The following is a 15028-nucleotide window of genomic DNA, read 5'->3' as shown; positions in this document are numbered from 1 at the left end:
AGAGATTAATTTTAAGAGCCAACTGGGAGAAGTTGACTTAAGGTCACCATCTGTTAGAAGAAGGGTTTATCTGTGTTTGTACAGAGCCAACACAGAAGAGTCTCAGTCTTGACAGGGGCCTATGGACATGGCCATAACACAAATATATAATAATCTTGTAATGGGCCTTTGCCCAAAGAGGGTTTCAGGCAACTTTTAGGTATTCCTATCTGAAAATACGTATTGAAGTAAACAGAGCGATCAAAGCTGAGCAACTATTTTTTTTTCCTCGAAGAGATTTTCCCTTGTGATTTCTCTGTAGCTGAACACTGAGAATTTAAAAAAGAACTTTAAAAGTTTCTCACTTAATAATAAACATCCCCCAACAATAGTGACCGAGTTGCCATGTAGGGTTTTTCACATTAGACCACAAAATGCTTTTGCCAAGGCTGTCTCATCGTGTCCACTTCACAGATGAAGAAACTGAGGCACGTGGGAGAAATGTGATTTTACTAAGGGTTGCGTGCCAGGCAAGGCATAGAAGCTGGAACAGAACCCATGCCTCCTGCATCTCTGCCTGGGCTCCTCTCCATTACTCTGCTGTGCCTCAAGTACACGCTGATTTCAAACGAGGGGCAAGACATAGCTGAATATCAGCGTAGGAAGTGGTTTCATGATCATCCTATAATACACACTTGAAAAAGATATTAAATACTGTTTTCAAATGTAAATTAAATACTGTTCTCTAAAAATGAATGCTGTCAGATTATGATTTTTGTTTGCGTGGGTTATTTTCCAGGCAGAAATTTTAACGGGCATCCCAGTTGGCAACCTTGAAGATGCTGAAAAGGTGGGGCGCACGCTGTTAGAAAGAGGGTGTAAGCTCGTAATTGTTACTCTTGGAGCAGAAGGCTGCATGATGATATCAGTAGAAGAACCCATTCCAAAGCACGTTCCTGCTGGGAAGGTCAGGGCTGTGGACACTACGGTACGTTTTTGTGGTTTAACTGTCTTTCTTTGGAAAAGTCTGCTTAAGCACTAAGGGAAAGTAGTGAGTAATCAGCCAAATCTTTGGGCACTAGCACAAAGGCTAATTTATAATGTGAAATTGATATCTTGCTTCCAGCCTCTCATATATTAAATGTCAGTTCACTTGAGTTTTATCATCTGTATTGTAGATGAGCTAGAATTATTATGCATACTGATAGTATCTTCATGCTCCTCCTTTACTGAAGTCAGTACCTGTCTCTGAGTGTAAGGTGTGATGCCAGCAGCTTGAGCAGCAGTCCTGCTCTTTCACCTTTGCCCAGTCATATAATTCATCCTGTCCAGAACTAAGATGTTGTGTGAGAAAGGAGATACTATTGCCCTCACAGTCTGAAACTGAATGTTTGGCGCTTATTATACAAATATGAACTGCTTACCAAGTCTAGGATAAGGTGATCAAAGACATAATTTTTACAGAATATAGTGGAAAAAAAACCCCAAAAATTCTTGCTGCTTCATGATGACGATTTTATGATGATAGTTAAGGGAGGACTTGGTCAGATGCATTTTGGGCTTTGACATGAGGGTACTTTTTTTTACTTCCTGCTCAGAATTAAATGCAGAAAGCATACTCGAACAGACCACTAAATACAGTACCTCCAGCAAAAAAATAAAAACAGGACAGGCAATAGTTAAGATAGCATTGCTATGAAAACCTTACCACATTGCACATATGGGGCTATTTTGTGTTCCTAGTATTATCTGATATAAATCCAAAATAATTCCAGTGGAGTTACTGAGAGCAGAGCAGGTCACGTTGTATGTACTAACTATACATTTAAATGCCTGTTATAATAACGTCATATTACATATGTTCTGTTACAATAGTTCATTAAAATCCTGGAGATTTTACCATCTGGTGCATTCCATATCTGAATTGCATTAATAATAACTAGTTCTTGTAGCATGTTTTTTATCCCTGGACCTCATACTGCTTCACAAAGAAGGAAAGCAACTGCTTAAAAGATGAGGAAACAGAGGCATAGGGGACTGAAATTTCCTAGCTCAGTAGCATGCAGTGACAGAGCTAGGAGTAAAGTCACTTCATCTAAAACAGAAGATCACTCATAGATTTGGGCTGTGATGTGCTGATACTGTGGAAGGCTTTGTTTCACTGTTAAATTTAATCCTTTTCAATTTAACTCTGAAACGGAAATATGTTGGCTTTATTTTCCTCTTTTGCTTCTTTGTCATTTAGAAGCTTGACCTCAAGTTAGTGCTGATTTTGAAAAGTCCTTAAGTTCTGGTTAAGGGAGGCATCACTGCACTGTACTGGGCATAAGGTTCTTGACAGGGGACTACAGACACCACGCCACCTCTGCCAGCTTTTAGCACAGAATTAGAATTGCCAAGGGAGTGAAAGGCAGAGCTCCCAAAGCTGCCCAGAAGCAGGATTTATTAACTTGAGAGCAACACCTTGGAAACCTGGCAGGACGGCTTCTTGCTCTGAGTTGGTAAATCCACTATTGCTATGAAAGCTGAGTGTTAGAGTTTTTCTCTACATCACACAGAAGTGATGAAGAAGAAACATGTGTGATCTTCTTCTTCAAAAGAAGCAGAAAATTGCTGCCAGATCAGCTGTTGTTTGATATCTTAAGATATTTGGTGCTCTTGGAATAAAACACCAATACTGAAACCACACACTGTGGCTAAAAAGTGCTTTTTATCTTGCCTAGCAGTTCAAAGTTTCATGACTGAACTTTTTTTTTTTTTTAAATCAATTTCTTTGAGTTTACTGAATCCTTGCCCTGCCTCCTTGTGGCCAACAGGTTATTGGCTTTCACATAGCAAAGAATTTTCACAGTTAATTTTGTTAATCTACTTAAATACCAGTGGGTTGTTTTCAGTAAAACAGCTGTGCTCGGTTTACTCTTGCAGACTGAATGAAAAAAGATGTGTTGGCCTTCCCTTATAAAAGTCTTACAGTGCTCAGACTGATTATCACTTTGCCTGAAAGCAAGTGGTTTTAAAGCAACCCTTCCAAACACTAAGCAAAATAATGTCATCCTCAACTAACCTGGGTAGCTCTATTACTAAAATAAATACTAAACGTTCTAGTAGGATGTGTTATTCTCTTCTGCAGTGGATCCTTCCCCAGGGGAATAAACTCAAGCTGTAAGGTGGCTTAACAAGTAGCCACCTATCCACAGAGTATTCAGAGCTGTTCATGTGCATACTCTTATCATGCCATTTTATGCTAAACAAAAGTTGCTACTTTAAACTGCCCTGACTTCAGCATCTTGAGGGACCAGGCAGTAATTTTTTAAGCTTCCATAATCCAGTCATATCTGGTTATGTGCATTTATCCATATTGACATTGTTTGGCTCTGCACAAGGTAAAGTTACTGCTAGACAAAGAGTTAAATGTTGTGTATAGCCCTCATAGGATTTGCAAAAGGTTATGGAGCCCTTATGAAAACAGTCTGTATTAAACCAGAATTTGCCATTTAGAAGATATAAGATAAAAGATGAGCTTCAAAAGCCTCTTTCACTGTAGAAATTTTCCCATAGCTACTACCACTGCCCAGAATCCTCTCTGCAGCAGCACAGCTCCACTACTACTGGTCATTTCTGTTGTCCACAGCAATTTTGAAAATTTTTAACAAGAAAATACGTGGGTAGGTACAGCCACAAAGATTAAGAATTTGATTTCCTTATCCCAGGTAGTGTTCTCCCCATTCTCCATGTTCATAGGTTCATCAGAGAGACTAAGGGTTGATAGACCATAGAGCCTGGCTCTTCTTCTTAGCCCTTGAAATGGTTAATCTAAGAGTTTATTGGCAGAACATTGGGAAAAGCTGGCTCCATCTCTAGCTCTGTGGTGGAACATGAATCTTCAAGATTGAAAATCTGGCATTTCTCACCCACACTAAATCAATACTATAAAGGGAAAAAAAAGGCTTGTTGATTTTTTTTTTTAGCGCTAATTATCTTAATGTGGGCTTTACTAATGTATGCGATGCTTCCCATGACTGTTAGCAGAGCTCTCCATACACAGTCCAAAACATGTAGAGCACGAATAGTTGTTTAGAGGGAAGTTTTGCAAGAGATGGTATTGTAAAGCTGAAACATCTGTTTCTCCTGTTATAGCTAAATAGTGCAACAAGCTTTTGTTAAGAAAAGAAACTTTCCCTTCATTTTACTAGTTTCTGCTAGCTATTTTCTATATACAAATTATGAATAAAAATAAAAATAAGTGAATTATTGAAAAATCATCCTCAAATTTTCTGTATGGAAGAAATATCTGATTAAGCCCACTAGCTATAGCAATTTGTGTTTGAAGCAGATGACATACCTAGGAGACATTTGACACGTAAAAAGTACTAATGTGTAGATCATATAAGAAAGGTTTACATTATAATCTATTTTCATTGCTTTAAATAGTTGCTTTTAAATCTACTTGACTGCATGAAGTTAAATATATGCATTTATTTTTGGAAGAAGCTATTTCCACTTTAGGAGAAACTAGTACATGGAGCTGCATTAAAATAGCTGTAAAGGGTAATTATATAATTCCATTTATATGACACTCCTTCAGTTGGTAGCAGAAGGTTTCACAAACCATTCACAAATTTGATAAGCATTTCATAGAAAACAATAATATCATATACACACATTTTGCAGCTGCTTGCAAACACTTGCTGTGGGACATGACCGGACACCATCAGGTCAAAATTGTACTTGAGGTGAAGTGGATGATCTGTGTGATGAACCACGCGATGATCCTGCATCGTGGCATCTGCTGCTGCAGTCACCCTGAACACACCGTCCTGGCAGGGACAGACGCAGTCTGGTGACAGAGAAGGCGACAACATCGTCCATATCGGAGATCGAAGCTCTGCTCTTTTTGCCCCTTCACCCTCACTCTCCTTCTCTGTTTCTGACAAATCATGCAAAGCATAATTTACAGCACTATTTACATCTATTTACATTTACTAATTATATTCTATTGAAACTGCCAAGGAAAATTTGTCAGAAGAATGTAATTACTCAAAGCTGGAATTTGGCCAGCAGTGAGATTAGTGATATTCGTTCCCTTCCATTTTGCAAAAAAAGGACTATGGGATCTTACAGAGCCGAGCACTTCAGGTGGCAGCTGGGGACCAAGTTGAGCCCCTGAGGTACTGCCAGAGGCCTGCCTAGGGCTTGGTATGTGCAGGTGGGCTTTGTGGAGGCAGTCGGTTTGTCTGGAGCTCCAGGTTACTCAGGGTCAGTCCAGTGGTCGGTAGCTACGGCAGGCTGGAACATGTCTGCTGGTTCTGGGGCTGCACCCCAGGGCTTGGGGCTTTGCCTTTTACTGTGGTTGCTACTTGAAACCACAAGTTGGAGGTGGGGTGTCCTGTCTAGGATCCATGCTTCAAACTGGAGGGTTGGCAGAGGCAGAATCTCTCCTGTGTGTGAGCATTAGTGGAAAATGGGAGCTGCCCCACTGCCACTCCCCCATTTCCAAGTTGCAGCATGGAGGTCACTTTTAGGGGAGAAGTACTTGGGGTTAGTTTTTGTAACCTCTAGTTTGCTCCAGAGCCCAGTTTTGGATCAAGATGCTGAATAGCATCCATACATGCCTGCACCCTGTGTCATGAAAGTCACCTAATGGGTGACTTTCAAATATCCATCCTATCTGGTCTTTTAAATACATAGCGCAGTTGCTCTGCTTAAGATTTCTTTGTCAGCTTCTACTTGACCATTGGGTTTACACATGCCGATGTGTGCACAAAAGTCCTGCATTAGCACACTCAAAATTAGGAGATCGGGCTTCTGCATATCTGGCTTAGGGAGGGATGTATTCGCTGTAAAGGCAAATGGAGACACTTGAGCTCACAGTATTTAGATGAAAATTTGGAATCACTTTTCACAATGGTGCCCCTAGTAATCACAGCACATCCATGGTCTCCCTTTTCAATCTCATGGAGAACCTAGAGTGTTTAACTTCACAGTATTTCTAAGCGCAACCATTAAATTCCCTATATAATTTCTTACATTAGCAGCATTTTACCTGTCTGGCTGTGCTTTTCCGATACAGAGAGTACACAGCCTGCTGAGGGAAGCTGAGGAGATCAGAGGTTGAGGTGCCATGGTTATAAACAGGAAACTCATTTATGAGACATGATAAAATTCAACATTTAATCTACTCAGTTATGCCTGAAATTTGACATGAGTGTATGATTTATTTTATATAGTCCTCTGTACAACATTCTCAGAGACAGATGATACATACTATTTGTCATAATCATAAATGTTACCATTATTTTTTCATGTCAGTTCTGCAAAATGAAGGCTCATTGCTACAATATGAATTTGTCATCAGATGTTTTGTGTTCAAATCCTATTAAGTTTCCTTCTGATTTCTTATTACAGTATATTAGATCTGGCTCTTTTACTATGGGAGAGAATGAAAAAGGCTGTCTTTAAGCAGTAGAGAGCTCACTGAGCAGCTTTGTATTGAAATCTGAAGATGTTACACAATCTTTATTTTAATAAAGCCTCCTATAAGTATATAGCTGTATAATTTTAGATATGTCACAGTATTCAGGCCCGTGGAGTAATTGTGGTCTAAAGAAGCCAGTGTGGTTTAGCGATTTGAACAAAGGACTGAGTAAGAGTTCCAGGGCTCTGCAAAAGACTTGCTGTAAATCCTTGGGAGAGTTACTTGTCGTCTTTGTATCCCAATTTATCTATCCTTAAATTGGAGCTGCTATTAATGTATTGCGTATAAACCATGAGAAGTCTGTTAGAGATCAGAACAGAACCTGGGAGGCCTTTTTCCCAGGCTTGTCATACAACCTCAGGCCAGTTGTGCTTCTTTGGGGGCTTTGCAAACTCATTGAAGTTCTTCTGCTTGATGTTGAGAGGTCTTGTCTGTAAAAATATGGTTTACACTAAAATTCTCTGACTTAGCTGTATCTTCTGGTTTGGAGGAAGCCTGAGCCAGAGGAGTGAAGTGGACACTGAAATAAAGCCTTAGAATATAAATAAATCCAAAACAGTCCTCCTAATAACAGCAATTCTTTGTCTCCTGACTTTGTGGCCTAACGTCTGAGGCTCAAGGGGATATAAATACAACACTCTGTGCAATGACTAATTACTCAAAATTCTGTGCATCAGCAGAAGTGGGACTTGTGGTTGACTCTAATATTATCAAATGCCTTTGCTATTTAATAATCTTGTGCCGTACATTATTTAGCATGCCGTTTGCACAAAGAACAGTGATTTTATTTCAGCTATCTCTCAACAAAGTAAAAATGCAGCTGGTAGTAAATGAAGCATTTGGCAGACAATGTGTCTGATGTACAGTTCTCTAACTTGCTAAGAACAGAAAAATGTTGTTGAGTGTTTAACCTTTTCCTACCCAACGATGTAGCAAGGAGTAAAGTGACCACAAAGGGTCACTTCTTTTCCTTTTCTTTTTTTTCTTTTTCTTTTTCTTTTTCTTTTTCTTTTTCTTTTTCTTTTTCTTTTTCTTTTTCTTTTTCTTTTTCTTTTTCTTTTTCTTTTTCTTTTTCTTTTTCTTTTTCTTTTTCTTTTTCTTTTTCTTTTTCTTTTTCTCTTTCTTTTTCTCTTTCTTTTTCTCTTTCTTTTTCTTTTTCTGCTTCTTTTTCTGCTTCTTTTTCTGCTTCTTTTTCTTTTTCTGCTTCTTTTTCTGCTTCTTTTTCTGCTTCTTTTTCTTTTTCTTTTTCTGCTTCTTTTTCTTTTTCTGCTTCTTTTTCTTTTTCTGCTTCTTTTTCTTTTTCTGCTTCTTTTTCTGCTTCTTTGTCTTCTTCATCTTCTTTTTCATCTTCGTCTTCTTTTTCATCTTCTCTTTCTTCTTCAAGGAAAGAAAAAAAGTTACTATCAGGCAAACAGCTTATCTATCAGTGGGGTTTATTCACACACCAACACAGAGTAATTATGCCCAGAGCTCCCATTAACATCCCACAAACCGACAGCATAATAGCTTCCTTTCTTTAACATGCGACCAAAATAGGTTAATAAATAAGTTTAGTTCCAGTCATTGCCCACTTTCTGACTTGGCCTTCTGCGTTCCCGCTTTTACAAATATGGAATCCATTGAATTTTGGAACAGAAAAACCATGAGGAATAAGTTAATTTGCCAGACACTCCAATCAGCAATCCGCACTGTAAATCTATTTAAAGCTGCATCTATTATGTTCTGAAGTTCAGCTGAACTTCACACATGCCCTGAAAGGGCACATGACTGAAATCACTGCATTTAAGTTGACTCACAGTGAAGTGTAGATGGGAATTGCTCAGCTTGTCACAAGTCTCTGCTTCTGGTCCAGGCCTTCTAAAGACACTTCAGTTTTTGAAGGCTTGGTTAGTGGCCTAAGGGTGTCCAGGTATGCAGTGATGAAAGGAATTCCAAGAGTTGCGTCCCTCTGCTTTGGCAGTCAACAGAGAAAAGATGGAGCAAACCGGAGGCACAGTCTTTCCCCTTTGAGAGCAGAAAGCTATATTATCCGCATTTTACAGATACGAAAAATAGAACAAAAATGTTTGTGATGAGGTGCTCTAAAGCACTAGCTAAAACCGTCCTGCTCCAAGTTACATAGGGAGTTGGGGTGATGTAGCCAAAAATGAAGCACAGGCACATATTGTCCCATGCTACTCTCTTAACTTGTAGACAACATTGTTATGGAAGGAAACACTGTTTATCTGCATAGTGACTGTCTATTTTAATCTGTAAGAACAAACAATGTAAACAAAATGAGCAAACAGAAGCAGGCTTATACAGAACAATTTGCAGCCTTGTTTTCCAGTGGAAGATTCCACAGACCACCCAGACTTTGCTCTAGTCCTTTTCTCAACCACGGAGCATCTAATTAAATCCCTCTCCATTCCTGACTCTAAGTGGAAGGAAGCCTACAGTCCTGTACGGTTTCTTTCCAGATGGAAATGCATAATTTAACAGAGATACAGCTGACAGGGAGAAGTGGGCCCAAAGCAGTATTAGCATTTGCCACAAATTGCATTAAATTACAAGGGGGTACTTAATGAAGATGTAGAAGAAGATTAAAACCAGCATTTAGTTTTCTAGACCCCTTCTAAGATGGCAGTGTCAGGCAACAAAAACATAGTAAATCTGAATTTCTGTCTCAGTTACTTTAGTGATACTATGAATTGTTTGGTTTGGATACACACCATTAGTATCAGGTCATGACATTTTGTCCCATTGCGTCCAACAGCTTTGTTCCATATACATGGATACATATATGTAAAGTTGCTAAGCACCTTTCGTTATTTACTACTTCGGTACCCACAACACACAGGTACTGGCTTGTCAGTGGCAAGGGAACCTGCTTCCCATGATAAAACCATAACTTCTTCTCTGTGCTTCTCTTCTAAGAGAATTAGGACCAGAGGAAAAATTTTGTCAGGGTACCAGCTGTCTCTTTTGTAGAATTGGACATCATTGTAGATGCCCATGTAAATGAGAAAGTACAAAGTACATACCAGCGCAGGGTGGCTTTGCATTGGATGCTTCTTGAAGAGGCTGCAAGGGGTTTCTGGAAATGTGCTACAAGGACAGGTGCTTTGGCTCCACTATTGCCATACTGAGAAATATTCCAGTTTGGAAGTTAACTTGATTGGTCTGGACAGAAAAACGTGGGGACGCTGGCAGCATTTAGGCACCAACTCCAATGTTTTGTTTGGTGGCCAGAACACGCGAAGGATACAGCATTCAACAACTGGGCCTGAGACTACAGTCTGATGAGGTCTAGGGAAGCTGAATTCAGAAATATCTTGAAGCTATCTTTGTGCCATCTCACCCCTGGGATGCTTTGGTAAATGAAACAATGGTATAATTTATACAGGTTGAGAGCAGAGTAGGAAATGATCCTTTTATTGCTTCTCTTGGCCTAACTATGACTTGCAATGCAAGTCAAAATCATTGCAGCAGAATGTGCTGCATCCCTTTTCTTGATTTGCTCTCCTCCCCTTGTCTTCATGATGAAGCCAGCATAGGGTCTCCACCAAGAGGATATTCAGTCCTGGTATGTAGTTCACCCTGTGTTTGGAGCAGATATTGGGCCGCCGACGCACGCGCACAAGACAGTATCAGTTGTAAAGGTGCAGAGCACTTCAGGATATCTGAGTTGCACAAAGGATGGAGAGGAAGGAAGACCAACTGTGTGCAGCGATCCTTTCTAATTAAATTCCTGCAGTTAAAAATAGCTCTTGGAAGCTGGTGCTTCTGGCACATCCAGAGTGTCACCTTCCCAAGTATCTTTTTCTGGCCTGAGCCGTAGGAAGTTGAAAATGTGATCCGCTGTGTAATAGTGCAGCATATTCTTGGCCAAATTTCTCATCATTTTTTACCTCATGCATTATAGTTTACAAATGTCATATGCCTCCTTTTCTTCTTTAAAGCTAGTCCTTGCAGAGCCAGGTATCATCCTGGCTATTGTGGAACATAACCTGCTTTTCTCAGTTTGTTCACGTCAGTTCTGCCTATGGTGAGGGAGAAGCCAAGCCTAGTTCCCGAGCCCCGTCCCTCCTTAGTTACCCAGAAATGCCAATTGCAGTGATGTTGATATTGAACTAAGACCTGATTTCCCCCAACAGAGTTTTCATTGCCAAGTAATTTTGGTCACTACAGAAACCAAAAAGGTTTGCGTTGGATCCGTAATATTGCATAATTAGGTTTTCAAAAGAACAAGAACAGAGAAATGAGAATAGTGGGGAAATCAGGCTTCTTGCTTTTGCAAGTTCTAACCACAGAAAATGCCAGAAGTTTTATTTCTTATCAAGAATAAAGGAGTTAATCTTTAGTAGCCTGTCCCCTGGACAGAATACATTTTACAGCTTCAACTAGACAAATGGAAGGAAGCTAAAACAGTAAGTTTTGGTGATTGATGGCAGTAACCTATAGGAATGCCTTTAATGGCCAGTTTGCAGTTGAGCATAATGATTTTGTCTCTTTTCTCAGGCTTTTGATTTGTGTCTGTGTGTGTTGAAATAGACATACAGATATAAAACCAGCTATTCTAGAACAACTCAGCTGTAGAAAAGCAGATTCCCAAATTCTGGCAGCAATGTTTGTTGACTGCCCAAATGCCTATAAGGAGTATTGCTTTTATTCATTTCAAAACACAAATAGACACAGAAATACAGGGAAAAGGTAAGGAAAGTCTCTAGAAGTTTGTCCCTCATTACTGGTGCCTGTGATTTTGTTACTAAAATCATTAAACGGGCAGTATGTTTGTTGGAAAGATCCATTTTACGGGCAATACCGCAGAGATTGCCTTTCTGTCAGAACCAGTGACTTGGTGCTCACCTATTGCTGAAGGCGATAAGTTGAGGTGCAAGAGACCTGGTTTCTACACACCTGCCCCCCAGGTTAAGGACAAAAGAATGGGTGGGGAGCAGAGAACAATATCCTAGAGCAGAGCAGCAGTTCTGGCTTGTAGGTCACATCTTGCTGAACTCAGGGAGAGGAGCTACAACTCAAGTACTCCTCAAAAAGATCAGACAAATTCAGTAGGAAAAAGAATGCAGGGAGCTGGCAAGAGGACAATGCTAGAGTGAGCTCAGACAAAAAAACCTCCTGAAGTTTGATGTTTTTTTTTTCCCTCCAGGATATGTAGTTCAGAGGTAGGCGGGAGCAGTGGCCAGCCAACAAAGGCTAGATACTGTGGTTTTGAAAGAGGCACTCGAGCATATGGAGCTTTCGTGCAAAAAAAGAATGTTTTTTTGATCAATTCCAGGCGAGATGGCAGTTGTGTCATTCTGAGTGCATCTCATCAGATTAGATGGGATCACTAGGAGTCTTTTGGCATTTTCAGTCTGAGAGGAAAAAACCACATGTGGCTAGTGAAATTGCCCAGCAAGGAGATTTCCCCTTTCTGACTTGGCTGTTGGATTATGGGGTCCTGAAGCCGTGTCAGCCCCTGACGTGATACTGGGTAACAGTGGTTGGCAATTTGGCCAATTCTCTTCTGGTTGGGGAGCTCCTTGTTTGGAAGGGAAACCCACTGCCAGTATTTGCAGTGTACTATTAGAATAATGTGATGTATTCTGGGCAGGGCTTGGGCTCTAGTTTCATTTGTTCATTAAATGAAATTTGTGAATTAACACATAACTGTGAGCTTTGTTAGGAAGAAATTACAAGTTGGCATGAGTGTGACATGAATAATGAAGGGACCGAAGTACTTGTCAGGGAAGTGAGATAAGTGAAGCTTTTGATTAGAGTAGGAGAGTAGCTGCGTGTTGTTGAGGCTTGATAAACCAGTTTGAGAAGTACAAATCAACCTTCTGAGGAGCTGCTATATTTAGTGCCGAGCTTCAACCATGACTGGTTCCATGCAAGTTCAAACTTTGGGAAAGGTAGATACAGCTCCTATAGCATGTTAACTGAAAGGCCATCTTATTTCTGTTAGCGGCGATGTCTGCGTGCTTCCCTGTTGTTGACACATCTTGGTACATACACTGTTCTTTGCAAGAGTGCCCCTGGAGAGTTTTATATTGAGCTGAAGTGTAATGAGAGTTTTCTGGTACTGGATTTTGTATGTCTTAACTTTTCTATGTGCACTCCAGCAAAAAGTCAAGTGTAGAGGGTTTCCTCTGCTGGTTTTGAGCTTCTCAGTGAGGTATGAACTTTCAGATCAAATGAAAGGGGGTCACAGATCATAACTCAAGTGTGAAACCAAGGAAGAAGCAGGTACCAAGGCAAAAGCTAACTGAATCTTAAACTGAAAATTTACACAGAAGTGTAAATTGAAATATTCCTTGCCAAAATATTTACCGCTCTGGTAGCATAGGAATCAGAGTAGTGGTGAATTGTTTGATTGATGGGAATCTCACAGGTTCAGCAACATGGATCTGTTGTTTTCGGAACGGCCTATGGAGTTCCTGGTTCAGTGCTTTTACTCCATTGTGTAAGAAAGAAATAAATTCATCACCTCTCATTAATGCTTTCTGGAGTTGAAAGGAGTTTATATGAGCATCATCACACTGAATTGTTTTGATGATTCAGAAAACAGAGTGCTCCCTGTGGGTGATCACTTTGTTGGCTTTGTGGGCTTAGTCTGTAACGCAGAGTAACTTTCTTCCCTGGTGCTGAGTGGCACACAGGGATATTATTACCTGGCAAAACGAAGCTCCCCCGTGCTCCCTCCCTGATTTCGTCAGTGTGCACTAAGAGAAAGCAACCACCTCACAGACATCCTGCAGGATTTTTCTTGTAAACAGCAAAGTGGGAGGTCCTCTGTTCGGATCCTGACTGAGAGTCTAGCAGAGCTGTGGGCAACTTGTGGAGTTGTGGGCAACTCGTCCGTACTAATTTTGGATACCTTGATTTTGGGGTTCCTGAGCTGTGCCTCATTTTTGAAAGATGGGTAGCTCATGTGACTCCTGTTAAAGTCCGTGCAAGATCAGGAGCACTGGATTCAGCCCACAGATGTCTTCAAGTGGGTGTTCTTAACATTCTTGATCTTAAGTTGAGTTCATTTCCCGTCATGTGAAATGAGAGCACTATTACCTGCCTTCAAAACAGATGCTGTACAGGGGTTTGAAATGTAAAGCAGGACTGTGTGATATTGCCAGATCTCTAGATACTTTCTGCTGTGCTTTTTAGATGACATACAAATTAGAAATTGCAGAGTTGTGAATGTTGTATGTTTTATTTCCAACACTCACCACAAACCAGATAACTTTTCAGGGGAATTCATACATCTGTAATGCTGGGCTCTGATCTTTTTTAGAAACAGTGAATAACAATGTAGTAGGATGTTTCAGAAAGGAAAGAAAATGCATGCAGGAGGCCTTGTATTGAGATTAATCTCTCAGGAATGCAGGGGGTTAACGGTCAGGCTGATTAATCACTGTTAATGAACCATCAGGAAATCTGTCAGGAAGTGGGTAAAAATTCCTGATGGCTGATGTGAAGCATTGTGTGGTGTGCTTTGGTTTTGATGTTTCCCAACTGATAGTCTACAGTGGGTGTAGTAGTTCAGCTACCTCTAAGTTCTCAAGACATGTGAAGGACCAGGTGACATGCTGCCCTTGTTCAGCTTGAGTAAGTGAGGAAGACATTTTCCCCATGCATGGCTATGCAAGTACAATGCAACATAAATGCAAGAAAGTCAGGGATTGCTTCTTCCCATGGCTTCCCAGAACAGAGTCTGGAAAAGATACAGAAAGGAAGCGTGATCGTTCCCCCGTTCCTCTGGTCCAAGCCCACAGGGTACAGGGGGAAGAGTGGAACAGGCGGCTTCCCCTGTGTGAACAAGGAGCCAGAGTATTAGGACTTGGATACACAACTGGGTTAATGAATTGCCTGGTGTTGACCAAGGGTGAGGTTTCACAGTTGGCTTAAGCTGATCCAAGATCATGCTGCTGCTGGAAGGAGTGTTCCTAACCTCTCTCTCCTCTGCGTTGGACAGACTGGCTATCATGTGGTAACGCAGCAGCTTGCTGATCTGGGTGGTAACTAATGTTTCTTGGTCAGTGTTGGCTGCCTTAGTCTTCAGACGGATGAGAGAACTGATCTGCCTGACTGCTTGGCCGCACGAGCGCTAGATCTGATGTAGGGGAGGGCGTGGGAACATGAGACGAGGATAAAAACATGAGTGGGGACTGAGGCTCTCAGCAATAACAGAACCACGGATTGGCTTAAGCCTGTTATGAAACTGCAGTCTGAATCACTGGAATTAGGAGTGCACTGTCAACCTACAGGGAATGCAAATGAAAATGTGTTAGCTTACACCTCCCGCCGTTGTCAAACAGTGGCTGGATAGAGCCATTCTGCACCTGGCTGGGAGGAAGGAGCGTACGGTGGGGCAGCAGCATAACAGCTCCCCATGACTTGGTCTGGAGCGTGCAGCCCACATCAGGCAGCGTCGGTGTGTGTTTGGGGAAGGCAGAGGGGAAGAAAAAGGAACAGATGAGCACCACTACCATGGATTCTCTCTATATATTTTCCTTTGGCTTAGGGTAACATGTTCTAGCTTGTCTTCATGACAAGACTGCAGGAACACTCAGTTACTGGAGCACAGATTAAGCA

General features: G+C 40.9%; 1 protein-coding gene across 1 annotated transcript in view; it reads left to right on the top strand.

Moving 5' to 3' along the window:
- Positions 1-15028, top strand: part of RBKS (ribokinase) — a 69618-nt gene that overhangs the window by 47950 nt on the left and 6640 nt on the right. Inside the window, exon 7 of the mRNA XM_074144602.1 lies at positions 779-967. Within this exon, the coding sequence (XP_074000703.1) occupies positions 779-967 (189 nt within the window). The remainder of the gene's footprint in view (positions 1-778; positions 968-15028) is intronic.

This window comes from Numenius arquata, chromosome 2 (genome assembly GCF_964106895.1).
Source record: "Numenius arquata chromosome 2, bNumArq3.hap1.1, whole genome shotgun sequence".
Lineage (NCBI taxonomy): Eukaryota > Metazoa > Chordata > Aves > Charadriiformes > Scolopacidae > Numenius > Numenius arquata.
This window is presented reverse-complemented; position numbering and strand designations above follow the sequence as displayed.